This window comes from Taudactylus pleione, unplaced genomic scaffold (assembly GCF_031769625.1).
Source record: "Taudactylus pleione unplaced genomic scaffold, aTauple2 ptg000018l, whole genome shotgun sequence".
NCBI lineage: Eukaryota > Metazoa > Chordata > Amphibia > Anura > Myobatrachidae > Taudactylus > Taudactylus pleione.
The window spans coordinates 5,659,898-5,675,536 of NW_028284420.1; the positions used below are offsets into that span (position 1 = coordinate 5,659,898).

At 46.1% G+C, this 15,639-nt stretch overlaps 1 protein-coding gene across 1 annotated transcript in view; it reads left to right on the forward strand.

Moving 5' to 3' along the window:
- CAVIN1 (caveolae associated protein 1) overlaps positions 1 to 11,746 on the forward strand; it is a 69,248-nt gene extending 57,502 nt beyond the window's left edge. The window contains exon 2 of the mRNA XM_088442452.1: positions 7,690 to 11,746. Coding sequence (XP_088298578.1) covers positions 7,690 to 8,355 — 666 coding nt within the window. The 3' untranslated portion in view covers positions 8,356 to 11,746. The remainder of the gene's footprint in view (positions 1 to 7,689) is intronic.
- The last annotated feature ends 3,893 nt before the right edge of the window (positions 11,747 to 15,639 follow it).

Here is a 15,639-nt window from a genome sequence, read left to right on the forward strand (position 1 = left end):
AGGGGCATGTTACATTTGCAGTGTCAAATTCCCCCAGAAGAGTCACAAATGTGAAAGATTCTTCCGATGTTGCCAGGATCTAACTTGCAGGAATAGTAGTTATTGCTATTGCTGTCCCTTCGAGTTTTCTTTAGCACATAGAGGGGGTATTTAAATGAAAATAATAAACACGATATGGACAGGTAACAAAACACGGCATGGCTCCCCCCAAATTAGATACATATTGCACCACCCATGCAGCGGGGATAGTGTAATGGTTAGCATTACTGCCTCACTACACTGAGGTCTTGAATTCGTTTACCACCATGACACTCACTGTGTGGAGTTTGTATGTTCTCCCAGTGCTTGTTCTAGTACTAGTAGGTTAATTAGATCTTGACAAAAAATAAATGTATGTGCGTATGTGTGTAAATATGGTAAGGAATATAGGGGGTCATTCAGACCCGGTCGTTAGCGCCGATGCGCTCGGACCGTGTCGATGGCCCCCCACAGAGCATGCGTGAGACCCACTACGACCGACAGCGCCGGTCGTAGCGGGTCTCGATCCAAAGGGGGCGAGCTGTTGATGTTGATTGACAGCTCACCCCGTTTGGAAGGCGGGCCGGGGGGGTGGCAGCCCAAACGGAGGCGTTCCCATGGGAATGCCTACCGTTTGGGGGAGGCCCCACTGACATCACTAGTGTGACCCTACCCTAGGGTCTCGTCATCTGACCATCGCGACCATCACCGGAGCGGTCGTTAGAGCTGTGGGTGTTAACCCACAGCCTAACGACCGCAACAGAGGGGGGCGGTCAGGATGCAAGCGGCCGCCCAGTTTCTGAGCGACCGCTTGCATCCTCCGACCGCCTCTGAATGAGGCCCATAGACTGTAAGCTCCACAGGAACAGGGACCGATGTGCATGGTCAAATATTCTATGTAAGGTGCTGTGGAATATGTGTGCGCTAAATAAATAACTGATATATAGTAGCAGACAATTAATCTGGCACTCCACTGGACCCCGCAGGAGAACGACATCCCCATAATAAAGAAGGCATAAAGGCGGCACTCAGAGACCGTAACAGGGTGAAGCTGTGCTTTATTAGTCGACGTTTCCTCAAGATTTGAGGAAGGGGAGCCCGTGCCCGCAACATTGACTTCACTCACACACACACACATTTTTTATGACTGATATTTGTGGAAGCACCCCCCAAACACCCCCGCCAACCCATTCACTGATTGTAGCAGGTCCACATCCCTTATATTTATTATTAATCCCATCAGTCAGTGACCTGACACACTGATATATAATCAACAGGACACTAGCTGATGGGTGTAATAATAAATATAAGGGATATGGACCTGCTACAATCAGTGAGGGGGTGACAGGCACTGACAGTGACTTTCCTCATCCCTCACTGACTGAAACAGGTCCCCATCCTTTATATTTATTATAGCACCCAACAGTGACCACCCCCATAAACTATAAAGCCATATATGCACTGTGTGCAAACATACTTTTTTTTTTTTCTATGTCGGTGCGGTTGTCCCGGCGGCTCCTCTCTACAGACTCCTCCAGTTTCCGCCTATCTGACATCCGCACGTGCGTGTGACGTCACAAACTCACATGCACGACTCTGGTCGGGACTGGAGCACACAGGTAGGAAGCTTCGGCTCAGGCTGTCACTGACAGCTGCGAGCCACGGGTGGCCAGGTGATCAGGTGGTAGGTGCCCGCCGGTTCAATCTTATCTACGGGAGCCAGCAGCTGCGCTCCATACATTTTTTTTAGAAACTACAGGGATAGGAGCGGGCCCCCCCCTTTCAGCTAAGTGTCCGGGCCTCCAGTCCCTCCATTCCCCCCCTGATGGCGGCCCTGAACCTACCAGTATATTTTTGGAGAGAGAGAGATCATACACTCACACATAAACAGTATACACACACTAACACATACATACACACTAACACATATACACATATACCCCATATCACATATATACAAAAAAACAAATACATAAATATACATGCATACACATACATACAGACACACACTAAAACAGTACACATACATTTAATGCAGCAGCTGCTGCCGGTATAGGTTGCACCAGAGGCCGGGCACCTCTGTTCATTAGCCCCATCCCCTAAACGTAATGCTGTGATTCGTGGGGCCCCTGATGCGGTCAGTGTAGGGGGATCGGTGTGTCGGGCGGGGGGGGGGGGTTCTAGGTACTCTACTTTCCTCAACAGCATTGACTTTGCTGCTGCATGCAGTAGAATAGCCGCGTCTGCTTGAGCCTCCACCTGGGAACGCTGGACACCTGTTCTCGGCAGGGTCACATAGACCCTGTGTGGGGACCCCTCTGTGTGTGGAAGCCCCGGGAGGATCGCCCGTCACCACCCCCCCCCCCCTTAATCCGGCCCTGGCCTTTATATATATATATATAATTATATATATATAATATATATATAATATTTAAGAGATATTCTCCATAAACATCCATACTCAATATTTTTGGGTATCCCCCGAGTGTACCATGGAAGGACCGCGGCAGCTATCCCTCCATTTCCAACAGCAGCCGCAGCCCCCAAGATGACGTTTGCCCATTGTAGCCTGTGGGCTACATTTTACAAAAATTACTGGTAGAGGATTCCTCCAGAGCCCTCTCCGGCAATGGTTGCCGCACATGCTTAGCCAGTAGACCAAACATGCGCAAGAGGCCCGAAAGAGGATTGAAGAGACTTCTGATGAGGTCACCTCGCTCCAAACACATCGCAGGGATGCCTTTCAAAGCTCCTGTCCCTGCATGCGAATGTTAATACATCCGGGCAATCTATAATTTCTTATTGCTGCGGATATCGGTGATAAAACATCACAACCTGAAACCCGATAATTGATAAATTGGTGTTCTCATAATATCACAAAAACCAAAAGCATACAAAAATATGAGAACTGCCCTTATAAAGCAACTTTCACCATTAAGTGGGGGATGGAAGTGTTCCATGTGTGTGGAAGATTCTGGCACAGATGAAGGGATGGAAAATAATATGCACATGGAAAAAAATGAAATTATTCCACTACTAGCCAGCTATGCGCTGCAGAAAATTGTGTAAATCCAGCTGAAGTTTAAAGTTATGAACAAACAGAATGTGTCAGACATTATTACAAGCAGTGCTAGGTGAGGGGTGAGCATTTTAGTTAACCCATTACAAGATGAGAATACTAAACCTTGCAGTGATTACAAACGGTCTGAGCCACCACTTCAATATTTTCCAAGATTCTGAGCCGCATAGGGCCTCATTCTGAGCCGCATAGGGCCTGATTCTGAACCGCATAGGGCCTGATTCTGAGATGCATAGGGCCTGATTCTGAGCCGCATAGGGCCTGATTCTGAGATGCATAGGGCCTGATTCTGAGCCGCATAGGGCCTGATTCTGAGCCGCATAGGGCCTGATTCTGAGCCGCATAGGGCCTGATTCTGAGATGCATAGGGCCTGATTCTGAGCCGCAAAGGGCCTGATTCTGAGTCGCATAGGGCCTGATTCTGAGCCGCATAGGGCCTGATTCTGAGCCGAATAGGGCCTGATTCTGAGACGCATAGGGCCTGATTCTGAGCCGCATAGGGCCTGTTTCTGAGCCGCATAGGGCCTGATTCTGAGACGCATAGGGCCTGATTCTGAGACACATAGGGCCTGATTCTGAGCCGCATAGGGCCTGATTCTGAGCCGCATAGCGCCTGATACTGAGCCGCATAGGGCCTGATTCTGAGACGCATAGTGCCTGCATAGGGCCTGATTCTGAGCCGCACGCATTGCCAATGTTCATGTAGCTGAGCAATTATTTGCAAATGAGCTTGCTCGAAAATTTCTATGACGCACCCATTACTCAAGAGTGTACGCTGAAAGGTACTGTTGCGGTCAATTCAGGCCGTTAAAAAATGTGGCAAAAAAGTGATGGGAGTTCCTGGGAGGTGGCCAGTAGTGCATGCAAAAATGGACCATTCAGTGGGTGTGTTATGGGAGTGTTACAGGCGATGCAATGCAAGTGGCTTATTTCCCAGGTGCAAGCATAGGAGGCCATAGTCCTGTGGCTCCCAAACTTTTTCAGTTAAAGGCACCCTTAGGGTCTCCATGATATTTTCAAGGCACCCTTAAGCCAAAATAATTTCAGAGCGGTCCCTTTTTTAAAGTAGTTCGGTCAAAATATATAATTAGTATTTAGGATAGGACAGAAATACTTATTAACTTGTTTTCAAAAATAATACACAAAAATCCAAGGAGAAAGAATGTATATATTTTTTTCAATTATAATAATTTCAAAGAACAATTAACAGCATTTAACATGAATAACAACATAAAACACCAAAATATGTCCTCCTCCATGTGTGTCTCATTGCAGCCTCCTCCTCCATGTGTACCTCTTTGCAGCCCCCTCTTCCATGTGTCTCTCATTGCAGCCTCCTTCTCCATGTGTCTCTCATTGCAGCCCTCTCCTCCATGTGTCTCTCATTGCAGCCCCCTCCTCCATGTATCTATCATTGCAGCCTCCTCCTCCATGTGTCTCTCATTGCAGTCCCCCCATAGATCACCCTCTCCCCTCTCTTTGCAGCCCCCTCCCTATAGTATACTTATCTATCATTGCAGGCCCCCCTATAGTTTCCTATACAGCCCCCTCCCTAGAGAACACTTTGTGGCACTCCCCCGCACTATCTCTCATTGCAGCTCCCCCCATAGTTCCCTATGCAGTCTCCTTTCTATAGTATAGCTATCTCTCTCCAAGCCCCCTCCCCCTTACTTACCTTTAGTAGCAATCACCAGCACCGTTCCTTTCAGCTCCTCAGATCAGCCAGGCAGCCAGAACCCCATTCAGCAACAGGCTGCCTCACTGCCTGTTGCATACCATACCACAGCCAGCTCCTGCACGCTTATGAACACTCCCGCGCCCCGCCCCCGATTCCCTGTACTGCTCCACTCACCAAGCCTCTCCAGCCATGGAAAAAATATTTTAAAAAAAGGCATCTTCTGTGCAGCCTCGTTAGACCACTGGTTGCGGCACCCTGGAGACAGCGCTGCGGCACCCCAGGAACCACGGCACACAGATTGGGAACCGCTGCCATAGTCAGATGGAGCAACTGCAACTACCATAGGGCTGGTGCAAGTTTTGAGTGAGAGACTAATGGTGGCGTATAGGGATGCACCAATCCATATTACATCGTGCACAGACTAAAAGTGGGCACTTCAGTCCTTGTACATTCGGTCAAACGAATGTACACTAGGGATAGGAGTTATGACTTAGAATCAGCCCCTATAGCTGCACTATTTGCTGAACTTCTGCCAGGGACATTGAGAGGGGGGTGGAACAGGTAATAATTACCCGGGCCGGTTGGAGGCAGGTTGCAAAAGGGGGTGTCTCTCCTGGTTTTACCCCTCCACCAAGTACCCAGGCAGCTCTCGGCGCCCCTGACTTCAACAAAAGGATTATTTGTTCTTTAGTATATTTATTGATACATAGCCAACATGCTTACCGTATGTTATATATATACAATGTTTGGTATATTTTTCCATGGTTGAAGTAGTTTTTATTTTATTTTCAGGATTTAATTTCTGCAAACTGATTACAAACATTCCCATTGCTAATTCTTACTAAAACTATAAATCAAATATAGTGGCACAAAACGGACTTCTGTTTTCTGCTGGAGTAGTTATGCACACCACATGCCATTCTACTGCATATTTGTGATCAGATGCTCCCTGATATAAAATAGTTCTATTTTAAGTTGTTGGGGTTTTTTGTTCTAATTACATTTCACCTGATTTTCCTTGAGTTTGGAATAATGTTGTATCTAGTTTAATTATCTGGAGATGATTATAGTACTACAATGAATCTAGTGTTTTAGCTCACATTCCTTTCTGGATGTCCCAGTGCTTTCTTAAACTTAACATGTCTAATATTGAGCTGATCATCTTCCCACCCTCTCGCATAACCTCACTTTCCACAATTTCATTATCAATTGATGGCACAACAATCTCCTCTAGCACCAAAGTACGCTGTCTTGGAGTTATCCTGACTCCTCCCTCTTCTTCAAACCACACATTCATCACCTTTCACAGTCCTGCTGTTTCCATCTCAAAAATATTTCCAGGATTAGACCTTTTCTCACCCTGGATGCTACTAAAACCCTCACTCACTCACTAATCATCTCCAGATTGGACTACTGTCACCTCCTATATGGCCTCCCAGACTCCCACCTCTCTCCACTCCAGTCTGTCCTCAATGCTGCTTCTTGGCTCATCTTCCTCTCCAAATGTTCTACATCTGCCTCCCCTCTCCTTCAAGCCCTACACAGGCTCCCCTTCCCCTTCAGATGCCAATTCAAGGTTCTTATACTCACCTACAAAGCCCTCACCTAATCCTCTCCCATTTACATCTCTGACCTCATCTCCCTTCACTCCTGCCAACTGCTTACTTCCTCCCACTCCCGCCTCCAAGATTTTGCCCGTGCTGCTCCCTACCTCTGGAACCCACTCCCTCTCCCTATCAGACTCTCCACCTCTCTACAAATCTTCAAATAGGCTCTCAAGAATCACTACTTCATCAAGGCCTTCCAGCTCTCACCCTAATCATCTTCATGCTCTTTCCTCCCCGTCTACCCCATCTGTGTGACACCTGTTTGTCTCCCCCCCCCCTTTAGAATGTAAGCTCTCACGAGCAGTGCCCTCTTCCCTTCTCTTTATACTTTCTTCAGTTAAAATGTATGTTAAAAAAAAACTTTAATGGGTTTAAATCAATATACATTTGTGCCTAATCACCTGCTGAAAATAATTTGGTATATTTCCTCCCCAACTATTCCTTATAGACCATAGGGCCTGATTCAGACTTGGGAATAGAGTGAGATATCTCTCTCAACTGTGAACCCGAACAAACCATATTGCAATGCAAGGGGTGTAAATACATACATTTTTTTACATGTGAGGTAAATACTGGCTGCTTTTGCATGTAGCCCACAAATACTGCACAGTTTTATTATTACTCTACAATTTACATGTCAGTTTGGAAACACTCCTCCCAAATCTAAATCTCTCTGCACATTTTAAATCTGCCCCACCTGCAGTGTAGCATGGCTTCACCAAGATGATCAGTTGAGACAGATATCTCACTCTATTCCCAAGTCTGAATCAGGCCCATAGTCCCCTGTGATGATTATCCTGTAAATCCTTCTGTATTGTTTTGCCAATAGACCATTATCTAGCAAGTATCCATATTAAAGTGAATTGCCCTTGGCAATTATGTATTTGGCCTCCTTTTTTCTGTATTCTATAATTCAGGTTTAACTGGGATCTGTTTACTTTTCATAGATATTTTTATTATTCACATTATTTCATATAAACAACCATAATAGTAAGGGGTGGATGGTTATTTTATTATTATAAATGTCCACCAGAGGGAGTAGTTATGCTTTTCTATTACTTTCTAAAACAAATATATTTCAATGCAATTTCTTAAAAAATGAATAATATATATATGGCCTTTATAATTTATGAGTGGAGGAATAATAATACATAATAAGAAATGTTTTAGCATTCTATTTTTATCTGCACACAATAATTAGCACTAGAGTTGAACAACAATTAGTACATGAAAATATACATTATTTTGAAGATCATGACAGTTACTTCTTTCTCTAAAAGTTTCCTGTTCTTATCTGTTTATTCCAGGATGAGGTGAAGCTGCCATCCAAGCTGAGCATAAGCAAGTCTCTAAAAGACACCGAGAAGCAGGAGGTTGAAGAGGAAGATCAGGAGAAGGAGAACAGGGAGGATACAGAAAATATTCAGCTTTCTTCTGATGAAGAGGTTGAGGTAGAAGAAACCATTGAAGAGTCGAGGGCCGAACGCATCAAGAGAAGTGGACTGCAGAGAGTCGATAACATAAAGAAAGCTTTCTCAAAGGAAAAGATGGAAAAGACCAAGGTGAAAACCAAAGAAAATTTAGAAAAGACCAAGCAGAACCTGGAGAAGACCAGACATAACATTGAAAAGAAGATGACTAAGCTTGGAACCAAGATAGTTACAAACGAGAGACGAGAGAAGATGAAGACCTCCAAGGACAAGTTAAAAAAGTCCTTCACACCTGACCACACAGTCTATGCTCGTTCCAAAACAGCCGTCTACAAGGTGCCTCCCTTTACTTTCTATGTCAAGAAAATTCGTGAAGGGGAAGTTGAGGTGCAGGCCACAGAAATGATGGAAGTTGGAGGGGATGGTGATGAAGAAGGAGAGGTTGACGAGTTGCTGAGAGGAGAAAGCCCTGACCCCAATGCACTTCTGCAGATCACAGAGGACACTGATGCTGTGTTGGCTGAGAGAAGCGACAGCGATTAGGAAGGATACATGGACTCCTTCCATTTGGACAGCTCAGTTAACCTTCTTCACATTTCAGATTCATCTTATTTCTTTTTCATATTCACATATATTTTTAAAACATTTTTGCAGCTCTTAACACAAGAAAAAATATATATATATCGCCTTTCTATTAAGCAGGCTGCAGTTACAGTAAAGGGTTAATAAAACTGATCCTGTCATTGCTATATAATTATATATATGTATAAACGCAGCACACCTGTCTTTCCTAATAATCAGCTGATAATACTATCACACTGGTCAAGTTTATTCAAAGTAAACAGGCAATGGACCTTATTTGCCAAGAGATGTTACAGTCAAAGTTTGTCTTTATTAAAATACAGGGCAATAATGCATCCAATCTTTCAATCTTTAGAAAGTTTATCTGTCAGCCCTAGGAGGATAATTAATAGCAGCTATTTTGGAAAGTGATCGACCAAGGCTTATGCCAAAGAATGGATCATAGTCGGCATTAGCAATAAGTACTACATACATATAAGTATTGGAGCAGTATGCACTTGAGCATTTTTCTCTTTGCTATAGCTTGTTTGTCCTCAGAAGTAGACAATTCAATTTAAGACAATTTTAGATTTTCAACAGGTAAGGTCTTGGTGCCATCTGGAAAAGGTTTTATTGCAGTAGGTGAGGAATGTTGTACTAGTTGATAAGAGGCATGTCTAATGAGCTGTTACATAAAACATGAGTCTAAATGATGAAATCTATAATGCACAAATAGACAAGATGCAGATTCAGTATAGTGAAGAAACGTTAAAAGAGAGAGAAGTACAGGAATAAGAGAAACATTACAGCTTTATGTCTGTGGTAGTGCCCCAGTAGCAGTGGATGGGATTAGTAGCAAAAGGGCCTGATTTAGAGTTGGCATTAATTTGTGCACAGAGAAAAATGTATATATTTGCCCATTTTCATGTATGCATCTCGAGATGCCACTGCATCCGCACACTCGCCTGGTTTACTACTAGTCCTCCTCCTCCTCATCATCATCATCAGTGCATGCTTGCACTCAGGGCCGGTTCTAGACCTTGTGGAGCTCAGGGCGAAAGTCTCCCTTGGCGCCCCCATACCCGAAAGAGGGACAGTGCGTGCCGAAGTCGCTGCCAAAAAATATAGGGGTGTGGCCTAATGGGAAAGGGGCATGGTCACATAATAGTATCGGTTCACATTACACCACACAGTAGTGTCCGTTATTCACATTACACCACACATTACTGTCCGTTATTCACATTACACCGCACAGTAGTACAATTTATACACGTTACACCACAGTAGAGCCCACACACTGCGCTCCCCTTCCCCTGTCCACATCCCACACACTGTAGTCCCCTTCCCCATATTACACAGTGCTTCCATTCCCCCAGGCAGAACCCACACAGTGATCCCCTTCTCCCATCCACATCCTATACATGGCTCCCCTTCCCCCTTGTGTTCCCATTCCCCTCCTCCTCCTAATCCCACGTCCTCCGGCGGCCGCGGCTCCCCTCACTGCAGTGCACTTAACTTCCAGACTGTGTCTTCTCCCCTCCTGACTACAACTAGTGGCTCACACTTACTTGAATCTTCTCTTCACGGCTCCTCATAGACACTCTTTCTTCTTCAGCGCGCTCGTAACGTCATGCGCACCAGGAAAAAAAACTAAACAAAATTTTATTGTGCCAGGTCATGTGATCCCGGCCCCGGCCCTACGTGCCTGATTACTGCAGTGCAGCAACGCAAGCACAGGGGAGCCTGGCCATCAGTGCAGCGAGGGCACTGATCCTTTCAGGGTGGAGGAGAGGGAGCAGCAAAAGATGGGTCCGAGGTGGAGGGGCACGGGGATACTTGCGGGCTGCGGCTAGAACCTGCTGCCGCCACCAAGACTGTGATTTTTTAAAAAACATGGGGACTCAGCGGCGCCCTCCAGGGGCCAGCGCTCCGGGCGACGGCCCTGTTAGCCCGCCCCTAGAACTGTCCCTGCTTGCACTTGCCCTTTACTAGATGCAAAAGATACGTCCTATAATTACATATTTTCATTTACATGCAGCTTTGTTCAGGCTGCATTTGCGTGTAATGTGAATAACGGACAGTAATGTGTGGTGCAATGTGAATAACGGACACAACTGTGTGGTGTAATGTGAACCGATACTATTATGTGACCACGCCCCTTTCCCACTGAACCTTCGCCCTCACTGAACCTTGCAAGCATTTCCGAGCATGTGCGTTGTGAATTCATGCAAGGCATACATGTTCGTCTCGCATCAGGCCCAAATGTATGTATGGTGCAGTACCTCACTTACTAAGGTGCACTTCAGTGAGTTAAATACAGATTACAATTAATTTAATCTTTTTAGTAAAGCATAAATCATCAACACTAATCTGAAGTGGTATTTTAAACTATGCAAATGCTCAAGGAGTGGCTTGCATAATGCTAATAAGATAAAGGAGTAAATGTATACCCAGGGATTCGTAGTACAAACAAACACAATATTGGGGGTACATTTACCATCATCAGTGTGCATGTTAAATAAAAAGGTTAAGAAACCCTGCTCTAGAGTGACCTGTCACTAAAGCTGGGTACACACCTATACAATCGATATTGGCTGATCGGCCCGATGATTGTATAGGTGTGCATGCAGGAGCGTTAGCCGATAAACGTTTATCTGATCTGCTGAGTGATCGGCATAGTTTGTGCCCAGCTTAATACACAAGTAATAAGAAGAAGCTAGAGAAGATGATACTTCTGCCACATCTCAGGTCACCCTGTCTACAACTCAGCTTTTCAATGGAGTGTCATCATTGCCAGTTGTTGGTGATGTCGTGCTTTATTTGGGGCAACAGTTACATGTCTTTGACCTGACAGTAGCCATGGTGACCATTTGGGTGTAGTAACAACATATGAGATAATTCCACAAATATATACTTCAGTATGATGAACCAGTGTTATTTTTCTTTCACTCATCTGCAGTATAATACAGGCTAGGCCTGCAGAATAGTACATCTTAGGTCTGCAGTATAATACAGTTTAGGTATGACATGTCACATGCAGGAAGTAGGTTTGCTTACATGTAAACATTAACCTTTATCTCCAATGGTCCAAAGTGGCATTGTGCATTGATAGAATACATGTTACTGTCTTTGCTGTGTATTTATCCTGATGGGGCTGCATTTGTATAAAATCGATTCATTGGTGCTTTAAGAAGGATAACCAGTTTAAGAGGAAAGTTACATTAAAGAAAATATGTCTGCCAGTGGCAAGTAAATGAAATGCAAATACATTTTACTGTTAAAATAAAATGTATGAACAAGCAACAATTATTTGCGTTTTCATCTTGTTGTGACTATAATTCAGTTCATCAATTAAAACCTCTTTTAACAAGAATGGGTGTATTTTAACCTTTGTTTCTCCCAGGTATAACTAGTGGTGGGCGGCATGCGAAAGATTGTCCCACTCTCACGGGAGTCTGGGAGAGCCTCTTGAAATATGGAACTCTCCCGGACATTCTGGGGGAGTTGGTAAGTATGGGTAAAAGAAAACAAAGATTAATGACAAGCTTAAATATTTTAGTGCAAGCAGGGGAGCCGAGAGGGGGGGAGCAGGTACTAATTACCTGTGCCCAGGCTAAATTGAAGGACCAGGTTGGATCCCGGGTCCAAAGCCGCCCCACCCCTCTTACCTGTCATCAGCCCAGCAAGCTGCAGTGGGACCAGGGACTCTGATGCCGCTAAACAGCAGCAGCAGTCTCCTCTGCATGTGGGAGGGAGCGATCACACTGGTCGCGCCTCTCCTGGATTTGCACCTGCCTGAGGGGCTCACAGCGCCCGTCTCCTCAGCACACAGGCGGTCGGAGGATGCAAGCGGTCGCTCAGAAACTGGGCGGCCGCTTGCATCCCGACCGCCCGCCTCTGTTTCGGTCATTAGGCAGCTCTAACGACCGCTCGGGTGATGGTCGCGATGGTCATTGACCATCGCGACCATCGGGGCTTACGACGAGACCCTAGGGTAGGGTCTCATTTGTCGTAAGCCCTGGAGAGCTTCTGGCTCTGTCAGAGCCGGAAGCTCTCCACTGACATCACTAGTGATGTCAGTGGGGCCTCCCCCAAACGGCAGGCGTTCCCATGGGATGTTGGTGTTTCCTTACACACACACCGGCTGGCTGGTACAGCAGCTGCTGCTGTTGCACATGCCCAGTAGATCAATTTAAAAAAAAAAAAAAACATTAAAAACGTCTCAAAGGCGCTGCATGTGAAAGGCACTGAGTGCCTGAAAAAAACGGCCAACTTCTGCCTGATTTTTTGCCGTCCGGGCAAGTTGATTGGATTGAGCCCTAAGGATTTAACCTCATGAGTGAGATTATCGTCAATTAAAGACTAAGGTGGGGTATACATTAGGCCAGGGATAGGGAACCTTTTTTCTGCCAAGGGCCATTTTGATATATATATATATTCACGGACCTGGTGCAGGCCACGCCCCCTCCGTGTGATGTCAGCAATGCCCAGAGCATCCTGAGGATGCTCGGTGGAGCTGTAAGGGCAGCAGTGTGACCGTCTGAAGCTTCCTAAGGACGCTCCAGGCGGCACTGCTGCATAGATTCTGGCTGCAGGGTGCCATTCTAGGCAACATGCTATCCCAATGAGGCTAGCAGAAAAAAGCTCAGAGGGCCAGACCAAATGATTCCGGGGGCCTTATACGGCCCCCGGGCCTGAGGTTCCCCATCCCTGCATTAGGCAATGTATTGGATGATATATATATAATTCAACTGCACTCTCACGTGCGTTGTCAGCGACGCTGACCCATCTGATGTGCTGCACGTCAGATGACATTATGTTGCGGTGACCACATGCAGGTGAATGCAGGATGGAAGGGTATATTGCACCAGAGCCATAGCTAGGCATTTTGGTGCCCTGTGCCAGAAAGAGCATTGGTGCCCCCCCCTTATTTTAAACAGGGATAGTGCGCAGTGAAGGCGTGCGCCAAAAATAAAGGGGAGCGTGGCGTGACAAAAGTGCCATTTCACATTACACTGCACATTAGTGTCTGTTGTTGACATTACACCCTTTATACATGTTACGCCTCAAAGTAGTACCCCTTATACATGTTATGCCACACAGTAGTACCCCTTATACACATAATGCCACATAGAGTCCCTTATACACATTACGCTACACAGTAGTGCCCCTTCTATATGTTATACCACCCAATCACAGCCCACACTGCCCCCCTCACAGCTCACTGCCCCCGTATATAGCTATCACTGCCCCCAATCACACTGGCCCCACCCCCACTTGTAGCTATCACTGCCCCCAATTACAGCCCACACTGCCCCCACCAAAACTTGTAGCTAACACTGCCCCCAATTACATCCCACACTGCCCCCACCCCCACTCGTAGCTATCACTGCCCCCAATCACAGCCACACTGCCCCCACTCTCACTGCTCACAAGCCCCACCTATAGTATCACTGCCCCACACTGTTCCCTGTCACATATCCCAATGCCCCTACTCTCACTTATAGCTATCAGTGCCTTAAATCACAGCCCACACTGGTCCCACTTATAGCTATCATTGCCCTCAATTAAAGCCCACACTGCTCTCCCTCCCAGCTTACTGCCCTCCTCACACAGCCCCACTCATAGCAGTCTCTGGGCCTGATTCAGACCCGGTCGCTAGATGCATACGCTCGCTCCCAGCCAAAGCATATTCGGAACACACCCAGCAAGGCAGGCGATCGCCCGGCAAGGCATAAGCAGCACACCCACTATGTCTTGGCGTACGATCTCTTTGTGTATGCAGACGCCCACCAGACTGTCTTAAGACGCCCACTAGCGCACGTCATCTCCAGGAAGTGTATACAACTGTTGATACATCAGGTACCATCGGGAGCATTCGCAGCACTTGTGGTTGCCTTTACCCTACCGCAACCACTGCGAGCACTTCATTGTAAAAACCAGCCAGGTGACATGTACTATGATGCTGCCTATTAATTATGCACACCTCTGAAACGGCTTTGAAACTTTCAGGCACGCCTGCGTTTGCACCTCTCCTCTCCCATTACTACTGGCCTGCCCCTGTTACCACCCACAAACGGCCTCTCCTGTCACTCATTCCACTGGGCTGTCTTAGGTGGGTGAGCGAGCGCTTCCCGATCGCTCGGACTAGTTTACGCACACGCACTGCGATGCATATGCCTGCACACATTAGCAAACATCGCCAGCAACGAGCGAACGCTTGCTAGCGACTGGGTCTGAATTAGGCCCTCCGTCCCCAAGCACACTGCTCCTGTTCACACTGCACTCCTCAAAGACTACTGCCCTCCTCATACTGCCCCCACTCATCGTTCTTTGCCCCCCACTCACTACTCACACTGTCCCCTCTAACAAATCACACTGTACACCCCGCTCACCTGACCCCCCCAACAGATCACACTGCACAAACCCCCTCTCCCCTCTTACCCATGCACTGCTCCCCCCTATACCTCTAGCACACTAACCTGCTAACTTTGTTGCTGTCTCCTCTCCTGCTGGAACCCTGGATGGGTTGTTAAACTTAGGGAGGATTTTTTTGGAAATGTTGGTTTTGTTTTTACATATTTTTCTTCTAGCTCATGTGATAAAGACATGAGCTGTTTTAGATTGATCCTTAAGCTGAGTACACACTGGAGCCATATCGGCCCGATATGTAATTTCCGGCCGAATGGGAATGACAGATCGGCCAGATAGTTCAGTATGTACGGCCAATCTGCGCACTCCCGCGGTCATTAGCGATATCTTCCAGTCACTGGACAACATCGCAGGCGGCGCCATGCAAAGTAATGAAGGACAGAAGAAGGGATTGTTCTGTCCATCATTACATCATTCTGATGTGTACCGTGAATACGATATGCCGGCCCATCGGCCACCATATTGTCCGGGTACACCGCTCCAGAGTGTACCCAGCTTAAAACAAAAAAGTGTCGATACATTTACATATAATTGGTAGAACACTAGTGAAGTACATGAAATCTTATTTAATACCATAGTTCAAGGTTAACACAAGTAACTTATTTTTAACTCAAAGCCATCATTTTGTTTTATTAGTCTAAATAGCATTGAACTTCTATAAAGAAAAATATATAAATGGCTAATTTGGGTTACAGAATAAGGCGTAAATTTACTAAGATGGGAGTTCTATTTAGGAAGTGATGTTGCCCATAGCAACCAATCAGATTCCAGGTATTGTCTTCTAGAAGGTGCTGGATAAATGAGAAGTAGAATCTGATTGGTTGCTATGGGCAA